Below are 20,442 nucleotides of genomic sequence, written 5' to 3' on the forward strand. Positions count from 1 at the left end.
AAAAGAAGTGGACCTGCCCTGCTAATGGTTTCTTTTTTCTTCCTTTTTTTGTGTCAACATAAAGTCGTTTTCTTAAACTTTCTAGCACTATTGAACTACATTACCTTTTCATGATTCAGCATTAATTTTATTATACTAGCAAGCCTTTTGTTTTTGAAGCATTAATAGATTTCATGTGTTTATATATTAATGAAGACAGACTGCCTCTTCTTAATAAAGTACTTACAACCAGAATATTTGCATATTATTTGAAGACATTTAAATGTTAGAATGTGTCTTGTTCATGTCAGATTGTATTTTCTTCCCAATAAACAAAGCACGAGATGACGTGTTAATGCTTCTACCATTTGTTGTTGCAATGTTGTGTTGTGCAGCATGCAATATTACAAAACCATCTAACCCTGCATTCGAATAAGGATAGTATTAGTCAAAATCAATAACTTTATGGGGTATTTCAAGGCCAGATTTGTCTGGTTCACCAACAGTTTACCATGAATTGTGTTAGTGTCCATTTTGGTGTAACCCTAATTATGACACAGTGGACCTTATTATATAACCCAGTTTAGCCATCACATGAACAGGACAACCTACCGAATATATATCCTACATGTCAATGCGGATTCTACAAAGCTTTGAGCTGTCCAGGGTGCTGATCTGTGGCTTGAAGCTTACCAGACACACTTCCAGAAATTATAGAAATTACAAACACCTCCAGAAATTGCTTCCGAAATTACATCATAGAGTATGAAAAACTTAATCGATTTTTGAAGAGGAAAGGGAAAAAAACACATACGCATACCAAGGCCTACTTTACTTCCGCGTTACTGTTTTCTGGCGTTTGGCACGCCTCTGACATTTGCTGCGCAATGTGCGCATCCTGTTGAGAATCCGTGTCTTTGTTTGTTTGTCTGCTAACCGTTCCAGCCGCACTGTAAACATCCACGTCGTATTTGGCCTGGAAATACAAGTTTCTTTTTTAATACCGTCCCACGCCCAGTCCAGGATCTCCTCATCAATGTTCAACTACATAACACACCTTTGTCAAATATGCACTTCTAGTTGGACTGATTATAACTGCTGCACACTCTTGGAGTCCTTAAAATCACCCACACGTTTTCGATAGTGGAGGTGAAATTCTCTTCTGGATGTTTTGGTAACCTCACTGGAGGAGGTGAATGACTATGGAAAGGTAATACTTGAATTGAGAGCATTAACACAACTACGGAGACGGATTTGACTCGCGGTTTTCTATGAATTAATGGCTTGACATTGAAGATTATTAATTTAGTTTAATTGTTAACTGTCATGGCGACCCGCTTTTACAGTCGGCAGCAGGAAGATGCGGTGGTCACCCAGAGCTACTGCAGTCGATAATTCTATAAGAAGTAATGGCATCAATGTCTAGCTTTCGGGGCTTGTTTTAAGTTGCCTGCGATCTGTATATGGACTCAGGCAGCTAAAGCAAGTCTGGGAAGCTAGAGACCGAACACCTGGAGACAAACCCAATCTATCAAGTCGCGAGCATGCAGTGATAGGCCTATCTCATCTGGACGGAAACCTCGTCAGGATTGAAGGACCAGAGTTGGAAGAAAACAAACTCTATTGTGGGCTACGTATGACCAGGAAAACCTTTCAGGAAGTAGCCTAAACTTTTGCCACACATAATTTAAGTGTTTAAATCCAGTTGACATGCAACGGATTTGACGCAAAAATGTGATAAAAAGTAATGAAAATCTTCGTAATAAAAATGTTATATAAGGTAGCCTATGCTTTGATCACTGTCTTTTGTCAACTTTAGCGTAAGCTATACAGCAACAGTGGTATTTATTTTTGAATCCCATTTGAAATCATTAGCATTTATTAAACTAAATGCATTTCATTTAGAGCAACAGACATTGGTGGCCACGGTTATTTAACACAGTGAGGTGCACAGGGCCCATTTTATCTGGGCTAGGCCCTATAGGTTTGTCACAGACTAATGGCCCATCACTCTGAGCCAATAGAGTAATAAGGCATGGTTTTACATTTACGACAACGTTTCACCTCGATTATATGACATGCAAATGTAGCCTAATGTCTGGGATAAAATGTCCTTGTGTACTGAAACGCAGTCAAGCGTGATTTTAAAGGCAAATACTCTATTCCAACATGGAACAGGCCTTTATGTTTGCAAAGAGGTAAAAAGGCGGAAAAGAGAGAGGATCTGAACTGGTTTCCATGTCAAACACTTCAATTCTCCATAGAAACTCTGATCTTAACGCTGAAACTTTATTAAATCCTGATGGTGGAATCGATAAGGCAGAATTTCTATCGGCTCCTTTTTATTGTGGAGACAGGGAGGGATGACAGAGGTAAATTGCTCTTTTAATTAAAGCAATGCACCAAAGGAAATTGCTGTCTGAATATTGTCTCAGAGATGGAGCTTGTGACAGTTGCCTGGAAACTTCAATCTGTCTCCCATTTATTCCAGATCATAGTTTTGAGATAAAGTTTAATAAAAATCTTTACCCGAATGAAAGCCAACCCTTCCAGATCAACAGACACAATGAGACAGAACTGCGGAGGAAACCTCATGTTTAACATGTATCTCTCAGGTACACTTACTCTTTTGTATAAAATCGGATTTTTTAGTTCTTACTTATTATATTTCCATGGGCGATTCTTGTAGTTCTCGGATGCTGGGTTGCTCCTGGGCACTGATTGCTTGGCTTTTCAATCTGAAACCCGTCTCTTCTTTTGTCGGAAATCGGATTTCCTTTTTCCTGAACGCGTTTCCTGGCTTCACAGCTCAAGTTCAGGGAAAGCAATAGAAGCTACAGGAGAACCTCGGCACTCTGAGACCTATCACAGCCTTGGATATATTTACATTTATAATTCTTTTTTTGATTTAATTTGTGCTTTTTAATATTTTACTTTATCTTCGCTATATTGACATATTGTTTTCACGGTGTCCCCTTAGAAGCATAGAAACATTTTATAGAAATTATTCACATTGGTTAGGCTATTACTAATCCGTGCATTAAATAAATGTTCATCTAGTCATTAATCCCATGTTCAGATCCTTCAGATAATCTTCTGAAAGAGGCTAAAAACGCATCATGGAGCCCTATGAATACGGGAGTGCAAAAAGGTAAGTCATTATTTTCGGGTGCTCTAAATATTGGTAAACACAATTTAAAATGTTGCCCTCCTGCATTAATTCAGTCTACATGTCTGTTATATTAGACCCAAATTATATTAGTTTAGCATTAATATTTTTGGTAAATATCTTAATAATCTGGGCGCAGCTGTGTATATTTTCTGATGGTTCATTGAACCTTCAAATACATTACGCAATGAATTACATTACGCATGTCTTTTTTAATTTACTTGTACAGTCTAGCGACTCAGTTTCATGAGATTGTGTATAGGCCATTAGTAAAATCAAATGTCAACAACAGTTGTTAAAGCCAACAACAAATATATGATAATAAACGTGATTTCCATATTATAATTTTTTTCTTATTTAAATGTTATAGTGAGATCCATTTGAGATTATAAATTCAAGCTTGGTGCACGTTCTCTTTGGCACGTTTTTTGTTTTGTCTGTCAAACATGTTATTTTTGCATTTATTCAATTACACGGTATCAAATTTTATTTCAGGAAGTGGACAAATTCAGCTCTGGCAGTTTCTCCTCGAGCTCTTGTCGGACAGTTCCAACATATCGTGCATCGCATGGGAAGGCACCAACGGGGAATTTAAACTTATCGATCCGGACGAAGTGGCCCGTCGATGGGGTGAGAGGAAAAGCAAGCCCAATATGAACTACGATAAACTTAGCCGAGCTCTCCGCTACTACTACGACAAGAACATCATGACAAAGGTGCATGGAAAGCGCTATGCCTACAAATTTGACTTTCACGGTCTGGCACAAGTGTGTCAACCTTCGTCGACCGAACAAGCCTTTTATAAGTTCCAGAGTAATTTCACACCGCTGCCGTTTTCAGGCATTTCCAAGCTCAACCTGATGGCTCCAGCCGTTAGTCACTCCGGATTCTCCTACTGGCCAGGCTCCCCGCCGACTCTTTACCACAGTCACAACTTGCAACCTTCTGGGCCCTTTGGCACCGTATCTGCGCCTCATATCAGCTGCGTCAACAACATCAATAACTTAAATAATTTAAATAATATTAATAGTCCTTATAATTGAATACCGTTTGAGTTAGAGATGTGGATTAGATAAAATTGCCTGGGTAAAGAGAATGTAAAAGTTGTAACAATACACGCAAATTTCCTGCGGCACAATAAAGATCTATATAACTTTATTGAAACTGCCCATCCATCCTTAAGCAATATTTTGTAATGACATTTGGCTCACTTAAAAACGACGAATTGCCATAATGACATTTAAACAGAAATGTAGGCCTACTACACAATTTATTTTAACTTGCAGAGATGCGTGACCTATTAGCGCCATCTCATGGCTGAAAAGCGCTAGGCCTACTTCGAAGAGGACGCGAGGACTGGTCTATAGCTGCATCCAAACTCTCTTTTAGACAACGACAATACATACAACTACTCGGCTATTAGACATGTTATTGTAGGCCTGCCCACAAAAAGCGTAAGATCGTTGCTATTTTTCTGTAATGTTCAGTTTACAGACAGAGGAAAAATATAGATTTCATATTAATCAGGGAGACCTTCAGGAAACGATAGGCCTGTAGTTTTCAACTGGGCCTATGGGAGTCATTTTCGCTCAATGAAAATCAGATGGTAATATGTTAGGTTACAGGTTGCTAGTGGTCCTCTAATAGAAAGGGTGTATGTAGAAGCCGTCAAGTTCTATAGGAGGCAGTGCAGTCATCAAACCTCAAGAACATTCAAACAAAATGATAATATAGGATTCCTTTTCAAATCAATTAAAACAGCATCCAGTTAAAGTAGCATCACCGAAACCGACCAACCCAATAGACAGACCCACCCAGAAGCGCACCAGGCCTCGTTGCGGCATTTCTAAAATGTAAAGGGTAGCCACCTTATGGTTACACTTCTCTTGCCAAAACAAATAGGAAGAAATACAGTTTGAAGCTTTCCAGAACATCTAATAAGGTGTTCCCATTCATGGCGATTTGCTGTCCAATCGTTTTTTATTGTTGGACTTAAAGACTACGTTTTACGTAGCTCCGACACTGTTTAGGCTATCAGTGGTAGCCTACCGCCTTTCTAATAAGCCTCATTTTCACTATAATGTATTTGCTATATAGGCGACACGCATTATTTCATTAGAGGCTACAGTTTAATGTGCAGTTGGTGGCAATGTTTTTAACAAGCCCTCCTATTAAAAATATGTGGCCCATGCTATTTTAATGGTCTATCTATGTTCTATGTTTGTGATATGTTTGGAGTAAAAGTTGTTTTATAACGTGTATTGTTGTCATTTTCCTCAGTAATAAAGTTAGACGACAACATTGATGGTTATGGACGTCAACAATAATAAAAAAAGATTTGATGAAATATTTTTAAAATTAAATTTGTACTGCTTGTTAAGCCTACATACCATTATATATCTGAGAAACAGGCCACACAATTCACAAAATGTAGTCGATAAAGGAAGGTTACACACAACTCGATTGTCAATAGCATCAAGAAGATTTAAACCCGTAGTGACCACAAGGTGGCACCAGAGAACAGCGATTTGTCTTACAAAACCAACAGCCATCGCCTCATCTCTCATCACTCTTCATTTGAGTTAGAGTACCGTGTAAAGTGTAAGAGCAAGTGTAGAGCAAGTGTAAAACGGCAAGAAAAGAGATTATGAGTCAAAATGTATTATTCACTACTTTAGTAGAACCTACATGAACCTACTTGCACTATTTAACATAGGTCTGCCATGTTACACGTATAGAAAATTATACTTGATTTCAATTTGACATAAAACATTTTGTTGGTCTCGTAAGTAAATAAGGTAACACAGAAAATGCTTTAATGACTGCGCCAAGATTGAGAGAGGAGGGGGCTGATAAGGAACCGTCCAGCTTATGCGACTTGCATATCAATAGAACCTTCAGGGAACTGGCTCTATTGATGGCAACACCAATGCCTGTTCTGTCACATTGAATGCATTTCAAGTCCAGACTTCTGCCTGCCTCACCAATGGACTATGCCAAGAGAGGCAAACTAGCCACTATAGAAGCTCAGGGTTTCCAAAAAGGGTTCTATTCCCTGAAACAGTTGCAAGAAATGTTCATTAAAATCAGACAAGTCCTTTTGCACTGGCAAGTGGGTACTAATGCTATTTAAACCACATATACCAACATTTTCAATCAAGGAACACTATAACTGTAGCAGTGAATATCTATATATAAAAATATAAAAAAATGTATCCTGTGCCAACATGCACAGAACGCATGTAAGGCTTGGAACATGCAATACTGTAAAGTAAAGGTATACGTCGCTAATGAACCACACTGTAAAAAATGATCGATGCAAAAAGTTGTACAAATGAGGAAATACATGTTGGCTCAACATAATGGTTGTGTAAACAAAGAAAAATATGTTTGGTCAATGATTGCATGATTTTCATTACTGTACTACAAAATGTTCATCAAGATAAAATGTATAATTGTGTTCACGGAACTTTTAACGTTGCACAAAAAATATTATGTTGGCCGAGCAAGAGGGAATCATCCGAGCATGAGCAAATGAGTTCTACTACTCTGGAATTTCCCACCAAGAGTCACGACCGTCACGACGTTGTTTGTGGTGAGTGCTTCAAAGTTAGCTCTCTATCTTTGTGCTGTGAGGTAATCATAAAATTAAGGTTAATAATATCTATTGTCTATCAACAAAGTTTGAAATAGCTATATTGTCAGTTACTACAGCGATTAGCAGTGCTGGCAAATCACATTTTTAACTCATAAAAGTTAGCATTCCTTTCCAACTGGCATGTGGTTTTAACGTTGACCCTAACAGTTAAGTATCGCTATATTGCATGGCATGTTACCGTTTAGTAGTTTTTCCAAATTCCATTTGCATTCTGGCTTATGATATGTATGATTATTGACTTTGCTGCAGCCAGCTAGTCTTGGCAACTTTTGCGATCACAGAGTGTCGGCTAGTACTAACGGTTAGCTGGCATTCAAAGCACGTGTGCCCTCATGTTAGCAGCTAGTACTCTGCACAAAGCATCCTTATGCAAGGGTGAAATAACATTTCAGTCTGATTAAAAAAATAACCAGTTGTGCTAACACGAAAACGAATAGCTGCTACCAGAGTTGTAAGCTGTTTAACATATTTGGACGTAGCTCTAATCAATTTGCCTCACCAAACGCCCTTTTAGCCTGGTACCCAGCTATACGTAACCTAGGAGAGGCATGATTGCTAACGCGCCATGTTTAAGAATACCCTAAAATACTTAAGCATAGTTTAGCATGGTTGTCCTGTTTATAGAATTATGAGTTATTGATGCATTTGTCTTGTTTGTATTTCAGGTATTTTGTTTCAGGCTTAAAACTAAATGCAGTGCAGCTATTGTAAGACATCCTGCTGTAAGCACTACAGGCTTCATCATTGGCAAGCAGGTAACGTTTTTTTCCCCTGCATTCATCCAGACTGTGTTTGTATTTTTACAAAAACAGGGGCCTTAAAAACCCATTTATGGAGAGCACATCCTAAAATAGACAGGCGCATGCACCGACCATGCCAGTTTTCGGTGTGAATTATGTGAATTCTCAAAGCAGTCAACTTCCCTGATCAAGACCTTGTGATCAACATCATGTATGCATTACACAGAGAGATTCTGGTGTAGTATTAAGCTGTTTTTCTCCTATCATATAGCTCCATTTGACCAGCACCTACATACACTACTGTGCAAAATTGACTAATTTCACCATTGGTTCATCTTGACCAGCCTCATGAAAGTCACCTGACATGCTTTTGGTCAATATGACTGAACAAAAAACAGCCAACAAGTGCACAGCATGTTTGAGAACTATTTTAGGACTGTTAGAAAACCACTTTCAGTATCTAACTTAACTCTGGGAATGTTATTCCAACAGTTTTAAGGGATCTGCGTACTTATCACTTGTTAGCTGATTATCCGTCGCAGATTGTAATCTTAATGCATTTCAGGTAGCTATTTCATGAAGTTGGTTGTAATGAAGCCCAAAGGTGAAAGGAGTAAGTGATCCTAAACTGTTGCATTGTAACCTCTGTGAATTAGGTGACTTAATAATTAATAATAATTAATTTTTTGCAGACCACAGATCTAACTACTTATAGACGGTCTGCTGTTCTTCATGGTCTTCCCCTGTACTTAAGAGAAGCATCTGCAATTTCAAAGACTATTAAGGTAATTCATTTGAAAACGTTATGGTATTACTGTTCGAGATGCAGTAATGATTGCTTAAGACATGCTTTCAGTCTGACACTAAGTGTCATTTATTGTCTTTCACAGGATACTGACTGAGGCACTGGGGCCACACACAAAAGCCATGAACATGGGGATCCTGGAAGTAACTGACAGTTCTACCAACTCAGGACCATATCCCACAGTGGTCAATGTGGCTGTAGTACTGGAGGAGGAAGTTGTCATGGACAATCTAGGAGACTTCACAAACCCTCATGATGCTCTTTGGTCTGCTTTATGCTCTAAATATGGAGTACCCTAAGGACTTAAGGTACACATTCGAGGCAGTCCAGACGATTCTCTTAAACCTGGGAAAAAGCACAGCAAGGATACAGTCCTTGAAGAAAGAGTTATTACAGGTGTAATGGTCATTACAGTACATGTTAATTGCCAGTCATTGAGGTATTTTGAGGTATCAAAGGTTTCATGCAAATGTTTCTGTTAAATGGCAGTGACTTTTTTTGTTGGATTTTTGTAACTGTTCTGGAACATGTCACAAATCATTTTGAACCAATTTTACATCAGATGTTCACAGGCAAAGCTGTCATGTTTTACTTTTGTTTCATTTTGTAAAGCAGATATTTGTTTTTCCAATACAACTATTGAGTGACATGCCATGCTTTCTTGAACTCTCAGATCTTGTTTCTAGGACACTGGTTAAATACTTGTGTAATATTGCACTTGAGCCTTACAGGCGAGTTCATATGGATTTAAATAAATAAATAAAATGTACTTTATCAGAACATAGTGTGTCATTTATTTGAAATAATGAAAAATAGACATTTTGGCCAACATGAAATATTTAATTAATACAACATTTTATTTCAAGTTGAGTCTGCTTGTTGGCCCAACAAGCTATGGTTAGTCAACAGAGAATATTTAATTGACACAACATTCTATTTTAAGTTCAGTCTACATGCAGGGATAGTCAGCACAACAAAAAAAAGTTGGTTTCCGCAACTTAAGTTGGGCTAACTAAAAATTTTAGGTGCAACGGGTCACTAGAATTTTTTATGTTGGAGAGGCATATTTTTTTTTACAGTGCAGGTTAAATCGGGCTTTTAAGAGGCTCCCGGCAGAGAATACTGAATTGGAGAGAGTGTCGGAGAGTTAATCTTCACATTAGCTGTGCTAAGTAGGATCAGTCATCTCCCTCCTTACATAACACAGTAGTGTGGGGATGTGGGGTTTCCAGGATGAGGTAGGCTGACCAGACAAAAACATGATTTTCAGCCAAGGACATACAAAACAAAACCAGGTTACATTTACTTTCTGATAGGGCCCTCATGACTAATCAGTGTTTCAGTGAATTGTTCAGCGTCATCTGTAATGAAAAGTACATATAGGCATTTTTGTTGCCCAGTTCATTTAAAAACAAAACAATGGCATAACAGTTTTTTTTATTTTGAGTAAAAATGTAAAAAAAAAAAGGGGCAGAATATGTGCCAGACTTGAACAAATGAGGGCGACTTCAGTGAAAGCCAACTGAAGATAAATGTGGAGCAGGTACTTTCTATAAGTAGGCTGTGTTGGCTGTGCAGTGCAGCTTCAGTGTTCCCTGGAGATCACTAAAGCCCAGGCTTCTAAAGTGTCGGAGCCATTCTCTGACTCACTCGCTATCAGTGGGAAGCACTGCAACCAAGCCTCTCAAAGAGTTCAGTCACAGCAAAGCACACCTACCACCCAGTCTCTAAATATATCCCTCTGCAGCACAATGCCACAGAGACGAGGGATGAGGGAAATGTTATTGACCCAGTTATGGTGTCCTGCAGTAGAAACGTGTGTGATTTGGATTTTTATTTGTTATGCAGTCGTCAGATTTCAAGTATTTCACATTCAGGTGCACAATGCAAGCAGACAGAACATGTGGAAAAAAAAACACGGCTATTTTTGTTACATACCCTCATGAGGCATAAGGAGGGGCGTTTCTTTGTGCTATTTATAACATCCCCACACAGCCCTAGATGCTATTGGAACAATGCACAGACCTATAACAACCTATGCACTGATTGAAATAATGAATGGGAGGCAGGTAGCTTGAGGACTGAGCTCCCTCTGGACTGTCATCAAGGCTTATATAAGCAGCCCCATGGCACATAATGCAATGATACCTTTTACAGTTAGATGACGCACAGATTCAAGGAAAGCATTTAATTCAGGTTGGACTGCAGAGATCATACTTTGATTGCCAAAAGCTTATCAGATAGTGACTCCTGTATAGGGCTTTATGTGTCTATTTTTAGTTAAAAAGAAGAATGGTCATAGACTATACTGTATGTGTTTGTAGTTTATATGTTTAGATAAAAGTGGTAGTTTCAGTTTTAGTATCATCCATAGAAAGTGCTATACAGGCCATTTTAGTTGATATTGTTAGATGAAAATAAGAATAGTTGGTATAATTCCCTCTGTGGTAACCTACTGACACTAGTAAACATGGATCTGACCCATAGAGGAGAAACTCCTGGTGATGTCCCTATTCATTACTCAGGCCAGGCCAGCATCACTGAACATTGACTCTTACCTGAAGCAGCCCATTCATGCAAGGATGGGATAAAGTGAGATTAGACTTCCCACATATAGCTGAAGGTTCAGCCGGCTGCAAATACTGGAGTAATCTTGTTGACAGATTAACAGCTATATTAGACTGAGAGATACAGTAAGAGAGAAACAACCACCACAACAACGTAGGAAGGTGACATGTGAAATGAATGAAAATTATAAAGAATGGCATAATCATCCCATCTCCTCCTTAATCTCTTTGCCTGATGTACACACTAATTTAACAGGCTGTGCCAGTGAAGGCACCCACACACTATATTGAAATTGAGCCTGCCTTTTCAGGTCATTCAGAGTTGATTCGATCAGATATTATGGTCCATTTGTCCATTAGCTTCAGTATGGTGTTGCATTATTTTCATGCACTAAAGTAATCATACTGATTTCAGATACCAGATTGATACGGGAACAGGTAATGTTCTATAGCACAATGGCCGTAATGTCTACAGAATTATCAGTTGATCTGTTGGTCATCCCTGATCATATTACAGTAGGCCTAGGCTACTCTGCACTGCAATCCTCTCATCCCTGATCATACTGGGCCTACTATTCACTGCAATCCTCTTGTCCCTGATCATAGGCCTACTCTCCACTGGAATCCTCTCATTTTGTCTTGCCTTCACTTTGTTGAAGGTCTAATGTTGCTAGTGTAGCAGCAGTTACGAACTCAAATGAAGCATTTGTTGCATGTCCAGATGAATGAATATAGGGCCTACCCAACTGTTTACACAGATACTGCAATAATGCCTCATGCCTGCAGTAACTTGGGCTCAGCGATCCTGTGGTTACTATAGAGACGGAAGCAGAATATGCAGGCGATCTTGGATCACACATCCCTCTGAGCCAGAGAAGAGGCAGAGACTGCAGCAAATTCTGTCCAATAAACTCAAAGATCATTCATGCTGCCTGTTTTATTCACAAAATCTTGGGGATTCATTCATTCTTTCTCTTGAAACCATGACATGACAAGATTCTCAATAGCAGATGCTGTGTAAGTGATATAAGTGGTTAGATGACATACACTAAGGTGCAGAGACTGCATCAAATATAATTTATAATCAGAATCTTTAAATTATGTTAATAGTTTACTGTTATAACAGGTTCACAAAAAGTAAATGTCATTAGTCATTAGTAGGTAATCATTTGTCATTAGTAATTAGTAGGTAATCACTTGTCATTAGTAGGTAGGTATTATGGTGTGCTTTGGGGAAAATAATGGTTGCATCACAATTCAGCACCAAGGCTAGTAACTAGGCGAGGCGGTCAAGCCTCATAAAAATACAAGATACAAAAATGTACAGTATTTGTATAAGTTTCTTTATTGTTCATGTGTTCAGCAGTTGTCAGGTCTTCAAACTCTGTATACAGTTCACATATGCAGACAGTGCACAAAATGTCAGTGGACTGTGAAAGCAACGAGGTAGGCTATTTTTGTAACCATAAACCTTGTTTGCCTTCAGAGAAGGCTGTGAGATCTCCTGTAAAATAACATTTTATTCAAGTGGATTAAAAAGAACAACATCAAAACCCGTATGTCATTGAGATACAGTCTAACATAGGAGCTGCATGTCCTCGGAGGGGAAATGTTGATTCCAAGTTTAAAAGGGCAGTTTATAAGTTCCAGCTTAATAGCTCATATTCATGCCTGTTGAATACATGTGCAGTTTACAGAAAAAGATGACAGATGTTACTGTTCTGAAATAGATCACGGTCTATCTGTTCTAGTAAACAGGCCTACAAAAATAGGCATATTGACAAATCAGCTGAACTGATTTCATAGGAAAATTAGCTAATCTTTACCAATAGAGAGTAAAATAAAACCACAAAACATTCAAATCAGCAACAAATATACAACATATCAAGAGTTGTTTAAAACAACCTCTATTGGCACATTGGACATCTTGTCTTCAAAAATGTATTTTTGAAGTTAAACAAAATGGACGTGCATTCTGGCCAGGCCAGGGCCAGCACCTTGGATAGTTCCCCATGTCATCTGTACAGCAGCACTGCCTTGAAATATTTGTGTTCTTATGAACAAGGAAAAACAGTAACATAATTGGAAACACTACATTTCAGAGCAGTATTCTTCACAGTATTGCACCACAGAGCTACATCTGATGAGCAAGTTCATAAACACAATCTTTTCGGCATGCAAATACTGTAGGCTAGTCCAACCGGTGACAGAACACTGGTTTCTAGATACAGGCTTCATATATCCCTATTAACACTGTTAATAAAATAAAGATCAAAGGTCCCTGCCAAATATGCCACCCGAATGAGACAAACAGATATCGTAGCCTATAGCACATAATCTCCATACTATCAGCAAAGCATTCAAATGATAGGACACTCAACGATCTAGGTCACTTCCCTTTGCATCTTTTGTCACACTCTCGCCTTTGAGTTCCTGAAACACCTCAGTGAAAAAATGTGGATCAATGTTGATTTGCATCATTTGATCACTCATGTTATCAATGACACTTAGTGACAGATCCCAGAAAGTATCCTTGTTACCCTCCACAATGAAGGGGCTGAGAGGGTAAGAGATTTCGTTGCCCATGTATGAGTAAGCCAGGTACAGGCAGGTAAGAAAGATGCCGTGAAGTTCGCCTCGGGTGTCAACATCTTCAGTGACCGTTTCTCGACAGATCAAGTAGACAAACACCAGGCTAGCTGGTGTGATGAAACCCTGATCCTGCCAGCCTTGTAACAGAAGGGTTCGGTCTACATTTCGGAACCAAATGACAACGTCGTTCGCACTGAGTGTTTTGAGTTTATAGCATCTTCTGCAAAAAAATTCTCCGAGGCAAAGCAGAAGCTCGCCAGTCGATGCTTGGACAATCACCTTCCTGGGAGAGACGAGGGATAGCTTGCTGGATTGTTTTTGCACAGCAATGATCCTTTTGCCACTGTGAGAGGGTGTCAGTGATTGAGTTGGTGGAGGGTTCTGTGCTGGTACTGGTTCTGGACTCAAGTGCTCTCTTTTCTTCAGATTTTCGTTATTCAATTGCTCCACCTGATTTTCATTGGCTTGTAGCTGGCAATCCGGGTTAACTTTTTTGGTATTCTTCGACGACGAGGTAACAAATCTTTTAAACGACAAGGCTGATTCCAGTACAGAATGTTTCTTAAGGCTTTTCTCGGTAGGCTCGGGTCCATTGACCACGATAGTTGTCTTCCGAGATGACGGAGATATTGAGAGAATGGTACCCATTACTGCAGCTGGATGGATGTCACTTGGTGGGATCCGGAGATGTAATTTCCCAGAAGTAATGTCACGCTGGTCAGCAATGGTGTTACCTCGCACGTCTCATTTCTATTGTAGCAGGCAGTTCTTGAAGCGATGCAGGGGGTTGCAAGTATATCCCCGCTCAAGAGGCTCCTTGACACCGATTGCAATCTTCAGCTATGGTCGCAGAACTGCTCTGAAGAGCAGCAACTCGCGGTACAGCAGACACAAGTGTAATCTATTTCTGTAAACCGGGATTAGTGGATTCTGTCTAATGAGCCAACCAACCTCACGATGTCTCATCAGATTGACTGGGGAATGGAACCAATTAGAGAGCCCATTTTAAATGAGGAGCCTTGGTTTACCTTTTTTGACTCTTTGAATGTTATTGCTTTCTATCTGAATCTCCATAAAAAAACATGAACCTCTCTATAGCCTGTGGCGAATCTCTATAAAAAATGACTGAATCACCAAAATACCTACATGTTTGTCACAAAGCATGGGCGCCATGAATGCATATAGTTTATCATCATTATTTTGGTAATGGTAATTTTTGAAACTCACACTTTCTATTCTGAACAAGAATAATAATAATAATAAAAAAAACAATGCATCAATGACAAAAGGTTCACGGGTTATCTGAGGCCTGTGGCCAACACATTCTAAGACTGCCAGCTAATTAGGCAAGCAGGGAGGGAGAGTCTGTTACATGACTGGTGCTTAAAGTGTCCCTTCATTAGCTTTGTGAGGAGCACAAGTCCCTAAGCATCCATGAACAGGTCACATCAAGTCACTTAGGACTGTCTGTGGAAAACCTCTAAAAATAGTGTCAGGGAGAACTCCTCACAAACAAAACGTTTGCATTGTCTTTCAGGGTTTCAAACACCTTTGTTTAAGAAAGGGCTCAATGGTAGGAACTGAAATAAATTGAATTTTAACAGATTTAAAGATGTTTTATTTTAAATGGTGGAATAGAGGTACGGTTAGGAAACGAGCCCTATGCTAACTGTATGGACTACCTCTTTCCAGTGGAGACACGTTTATTCTTCACAATGAAGAGATCAGATGCAAAACCCTCTAAATGCCACCTCCATCAAAAATGAGATAACGATGATGAGTGAATGCTCTCCACACACAAAACCCACTAAATACCACTCTTTTCCTGGTCTGAAATATCGATTTCTAGGCAAAAACCTATAGGAGCCTGATAGAAAATGTTCATTTAAAAGAAAAATGGTCAGACGGATTTAGAGGGTTTTGTATCTGAACTTTTCACATACACTCATATAGAGAATCTGATCAATTTGATATATAAATATTGCCTTAAAGACATATGCAAGGTTTTGACATTAATATAACTGCTTTGAAGTCATGTTAATGGTAAACTAACTTGGCACATCTGGCACATCTCCCAAGTTGTACCCTCCCCATCTACGATGAACACTTCGCTCTTCCCCAACCTGGAGAATCACAAACTGCTTTAGTGCAATAGTCTACAATTTGTATGGAATTGTGCAATATTATCTTTGTAAACAAATCCACATATCCACATGCACTGGGGGGGAAGGATGCAAGCCATGAGTGGTATATACAACAGTGGTGTAAAATGCAAATGTTCCGTAACTGTAGGGGGACTTCATAGCATTAAAAAATAAACTGTATTGGATACTTTTAAATCCTTAATCATGTTATTTAGACCTCTAATCTATGGCATGAATGCTTTGCCTGTTTGCATCAAAAATGCAAATCTATGATGGTAAGATTACTGATAGCATTCTGTCTAGTATAGTTCTTGTTTGGGTAAAGAATGGCAGTAGTTTTCCCCTAGATTGACTGAATCAAATTGATTGGACAAGATGTGCATAGAAGCAGTCACAGGATGTATTCAATGGTTATATATGTGTGAGCCTTACATCAGAAATGTCCAGCAAATGTGCCCTGCAAACAAACATCTGTAATAGTATGTGAATAAAGCACACAAAACAGACATGTGAACATCACACTTCACAATGACGATTGACGACTGTGACTCTTTCCTATGGTTGCTGCCTCTGACAGTGATGTGCCTTTTGTGCAGCAGAGACTGTTCATACAGGGAGCTGAGACCCAAACTGGGAGATTATTTGAAAAGCTTAGAGCTCAGATTAATGTCCTTAGGGACGCATGGTGATGAAGCGTAAGAATATAACTTTCTCATAATGCCCTATCCAGCTCTGTGAAACCATTTTAATATGGGCGGTAAGGCACACACTCCTCTCATATCTCACTGAGCACAGACTTTCACACTAATGCCCGCTGATTTATGACAGAAGACGCCATAAGCCTGTTCTGAGTCAGCCAAGCCTGATGCTGCTTTTTAGAGTTGGTAATTAGAGAGAGATGGTGGCCCTCTCCAGACTTGCCCTGATATACCCCTCATTTGACTGGGTGGGTGGCATGGAGTTCAGGCCAAGAGAGTGACTCACACATAAGATGGCAGGAAAAGGGAGTTCTCGGCACTGTGACATAACATCAGCTGCGCGTGCATGCATGGTCCATATCTGCTGGCAATAGGATGAGAGGAAATGTAAGTTCACGCCATTGAGAAAAGTCTAATATCACCAGAAAAGCAGACTTTCAGACATAACAAGCTCAGTGATAATGTAATCATTTAATCTGCTTACTACCAACTTTACAGGGCAATGGACACACTCCTCTATTAACTGATTCAACTGAGGCAGCATGGTAGACATGGAATTAGAGGTATCTTCATTAACACTTTCACTGTGTAACAAGTTAAAAATGTTACTTACCTGATGTGCGTTGTGAAGCATGCATAATTCCACTGGATATGAAAAACTAAATAAAAAATACTTTTCAAGAACATTTCTTCCCGACTAAATAACCAATGTTTCAGAGTACATCTACTCTACAACAAGTGGCATTGCTGAAAAGGGGTCTCAGAAAATGAGTTGGAGTATAGATTTGAGGACGACCAGCAGAGGGCAGTATGCCCTTTGCAGATGGGTGTCTCTAACAAGTGAATAATCCTGCTGTTAGGTGGGCTGTTGACTGGTCCTGTCAGCAACAGCCTTCACCACCACAGGCTAATATTTAATATCCTCAGGCAAGAGGCAGTGAAATCCTACACCCCAAGGCATCTATCTGGGTAATATTCTCCGTCATGACAGAATCCTCCTTTCAACCAGTCTGCCACTGCCAACAGTACAAGATCAGAACAAATGGCGATTATGCCTCACCAGCTGTTCACAGAGGAAAAGGCTCTCAACAATAAAGACAGCCATTTATCCAATTTGTCTGCATTCGGCAGCAATGTTTATAAAGTGTAATAAATAGCATGGTGCAGTTATGGGGGAGAGTTGTGTTGTAGGCCCAATATTACACAATTTCAGAAATAGCCTATACAGATAAATATTTCATTTGCCTGCACACACTGGTGGCGCTAGCCAGGCTAACACTGCAGGTGGACAACATAATCACTTATGACTGTGTAAGGTTAATAAATGCCATGTGTTTCACATTATGCAATACATTTCACAAAACAGTAATTGAAACGTGTCAGTCACACAGCCACATTCAGAAGACTGACTCCTGCCATCACTTCTCCACTGTCAAGGCCTTGTAGAGCCTTAGGACAGTACTGTGCAAAAGAATCTCCCCTCCCCTTTGTTGTGGGGCACATCAAAAGCAAACAAAGGGATCATGTTGCTCCTCTTATCGAGGACTTGTCCATCAGGCCCTTCAGCGGGGGCTTAGTGCACAGCCAAGAGCAGGTGGGCAGCTGGAGGGATCACAGCCCCACAGAGGAGCCCATCCACAGCTGTGCAACACAGGTCAAGATAAGACACACAACACACCATCAGTATGGCATTAGAAGCACATCACAGGCATAGCATTCAGCGGTTTTCTTTAGTCTTAGAGGGGGAAAAAACAAGACCTTGTTGAGTGGAGGGAGGACTTTTGAGAACATATGAAACTGAGAATCAGAGTCTTGGGGTCTTTTTGGATTGTCTTTTTTTACTCATTCCGTTTGGGAGGAGGAAGAAAAATGTTGGTGTGTGTGTGTGTGAGGGATGGGGGGTGTTGAAATCAGGGTCAGGGGTCCACCCACGACCTTCTGAGGGAGTCAACTCGGTGCACTCGCACATGCGCCGCTGAATCGGAGATCAAACAAACATCCGGTCTGTCGCCGACCCCTGATGTGATGAGCAAGCGGCGGCTGGCGAAATGAGGTCTGGCTCTCTTCATTCTGTGAATGCTAGCGCACCTGCCGCCTGATCAAAGCCACTGCCATTTGAAAGCTATTCGTTCGGTAATGCGGCGGCATATCCTTGTAAAGCAGACAACAAAGAAATCTGTTGCTATATTTAGCAAGAGTAGGCTACATACGGATATCAGTTTAAAAAACAGGCTGGCCGGTGTTTATCGGAGGCTGCCTGACATCGGGCATCATCCGTCGCTGCTTTGTAGAACACCCAAAGAGGGGCGACTGGGAAAGAACACTCGAGGACCTTGAAACACCTCCACGCTTTCCACTGACGGACGATTTTGAACTTCCTTACTCTTTGATTGGTGGACCTCTGCCACGTCTGTATGCTATGCTGTAGACTACACTTCAAAGCCAACAGCACTTTTTTTAACTTTATTGAGCAGGGCCTATCAACAATGTGGAGGGCTTAGACTTTTCTATAAGTTCATCATTAAATCTTTCATATGGTAAATAACCTAGCTGTTGTATTTTGGTATTTTATAAATGAAGTGTTTCTATGAAATTTTCTTCTCTGGTGACTTGTTGCAGGTGTAGCAGAAAGAGATCCACCTGTACAAGTTTCTGTCACACAGATAACTCCAGCCATGAAACAAACCAAGACATAACACAGCCAGGGAAACATTCAGAGAATCCAAACAGGATGATCTTCATATTTTCCCTTTGGTTCTTTCCACAGAGTGTCAGCTGAGTTTAGTTAACCTCTTCATTCTCTGATTAACACTCCAGTAAACATCGGCCAACATTTCAGGGATAACTGGAGGATGCTGTCTAGACTGACCTATATGTTTGTAAGTCTCATAGCCCTGTATTTTCCAAAGAACAGCTGTTTTAAATACTTGGTTGCATCTGATTACACAAACCTAATATAGTAATGACCTGTAACAATAGTGTGTGGATTCATGCATGCTATGTAATGTACTGTAATACACCGGAAGACCTAAAGATCCCCTTGTATGAGATAATTATAGTAAGATAGTAATACTATTGCATGCACATAAACTGAATGAGGTCATTTATCAATAGCATTATTTATCTGAACAGAGAAAACAATGGGGAAATATACCCTTACTGATTATTTGCATGACCAAAGGCTTACAGAATAGGCCTATTTGATGTTCACTCAAGTGTCTTCTGTTCATGAAAATGATCTGGAATGTGTCATCTCCATCAGGCCTTTTATCTGGTAATCAGTTCCTTCAGTTCCTGCAGTGTATAACGGTTAAGATACAAAAGAAACTAAATTGGTGTATTGAGTAAAGCATTTCGCACACCGCCAATCTTCCACTTAAAAAACTTTAACAAATCACAGCAGCTGTCTCTCTGTCCAGCAGGGGGCACCCTGGTCTACTCCAACTGGGAGCTGGAGGCTTCATCTATGAGTGTTGACTAGTCAGTATCAGTAGACACTGCTGGCTCTGTGCTTGGAGACAGGGCTGTGCTTAAGGCCTTGCTGGCTGCCAGGATAAACAGACAGATCTCTGATTATGTTTAAGGAACGCGGTTCATGAAAGGCAAAGGCCTGCTGATAAATAGGCCTGAGCTGCACACAACTCCTGTTGCCATCGTTCTGGCCTTTGATGGGGCGGCTCTCCTCCCAGTCTCCCAAAATAAACCGCTCTTCTTCCTCATAGGGCTGGGAAACGCACTCGGACGTCTAAGCGGCTAGAGAAATGTTCAACGCTTCATTTCAGGGCAAATAGATAAATATGTTTATATCTTAATTACTTGGATTCCCATGGCCTTTTATGACAGCAGTGAGTGACAGGCCGAGAGTGACCCCATGCACTGACTCACAGTGGGCAGATTCCTTCACACCAGGACTATTTTTTCGAACTACTTTTGAAGTTGAAACATGTTTTAGCTAACAGGGAGCAGATTCGGGACATCTCTTGCAGAAACCGGTTTGAGCCAAAATTACCAACAGCTTGGACTGTATTTCCAAAAAAAAAAAAGTTTGTGAATTGGGATTTTGCAGAAATATTGGAGCAAGACTAATATT

At 40.0% G+C, this 20,442-nt stretch overlaps 2 protein-coding genes and 1 long non-coding RNA gene across 3 annotated transcripts; 2 read left to right on the forward strand and 1 right to left on the reverse strand.

The window, feature by feature from the left end:
- The first annotated feature begins 1,080 nt into the window (after window positions 1-1,080).
- Window positions 1,081-5,497, forward strand: fev (FEV transcription factor, ETS family member). The gene is made up of 4 exons (XM_076262583.1): window positions 1,081-1,189; window positions 1,326-2,594; window positions 3,059-3,130; window positions 3,644-5,497. The coding sequence occupies exons 2-4, from the start codon at window positions 2,513-2,515 to the stop codon at window positions 4,189-4,191; spliced, it is 702 nt and encodes a 233-aa protein (XP_076118698.1). The 5' UTR covers window positions 1,081-1,189; window positions 1,326-2,512; the 3' UTR covers window positions 4,192-5,497.
- Window positions 5,498-6,472: 975 nt separating this feature from the next.
- Window positions 6,473-9,131, forward strand: LOC143099668 (uncharacterized). Its single transcript, XR_012981711.1, has 4 exons — window positions 6,473-6,743; window positions 7,472-7,561; window positions 8,239-8,331; window positions 8,437-9,131. It is a non-coding gene; the product is annotated as an uncharacterized LOC143099668 (long non-coding RNA).
- Window positions 9,132-13,294: 4,163 nt separating this feature from the next.
- cdk5r2b (cyclin dependent kinase 5, regulatory subunit 2b (p39)) lies at window positions 13,295-14,158 on the reverse strand. Its single transcript, XM_076262585.1, has one exon. It carries the CDS (start codon window positions 14,156-14,158, stop codon window positions 13,295-13,297), a length of 864 nt encoding a protein of 287 aa, XP_076118700.1.
- Between the last annotated feature and the right edge of the window lie 6,284 nt (window positions 14,159-20,442).

The sequence above is a fragment of the Alosa pseudoharengus genome, unplaced genomic scaffold (genome assembly GCF_046254945.1).
Source record: "Alosa pseudoharengus isolate Yale_2024_CS ecotype anadromous, Long Island Sound unplaced genomic scaffold, YU_APseudo_1.1 YU_APseudo_1.1_scf_3, whole genome shotgun sequence".
NCBI classification, from domain to species: Eukaryota; Metazoa; Chordata; class Actinopteri; order Clupeiformes; family Clupeidae; genus Alosa; species Alosa pseudoharengus.

Coding starts and splice junctions, on each gene's coding strand:
- fev (XM_076262583.1), top strand. CDS start 2,513: ATGAAAGCCAACCCTTCCAGATCAACAGACACAATGAGACAGAACTGC. Junction 2,595..3,058: donor GTTTAACATGTATCTCTCAG/GTACACTTACTC, acceptor TCCCATGTTCAG/ATCCTTCAGATAATCTTCTG. Junction 3,131..3,643: donor GAATACGGGAGTGCAAAAAG/GTAAGTCATTAT, acceptor ATTTTATTTCAG/GAAGTGGACAAATTCAGCTC.
- cdk5r2b (XM_076262585.1), bottom strand. CDS start 14,158: ATGGGTACCATTCTCTCAATATCTCCGTCATCTCGGAAGACAACTATC.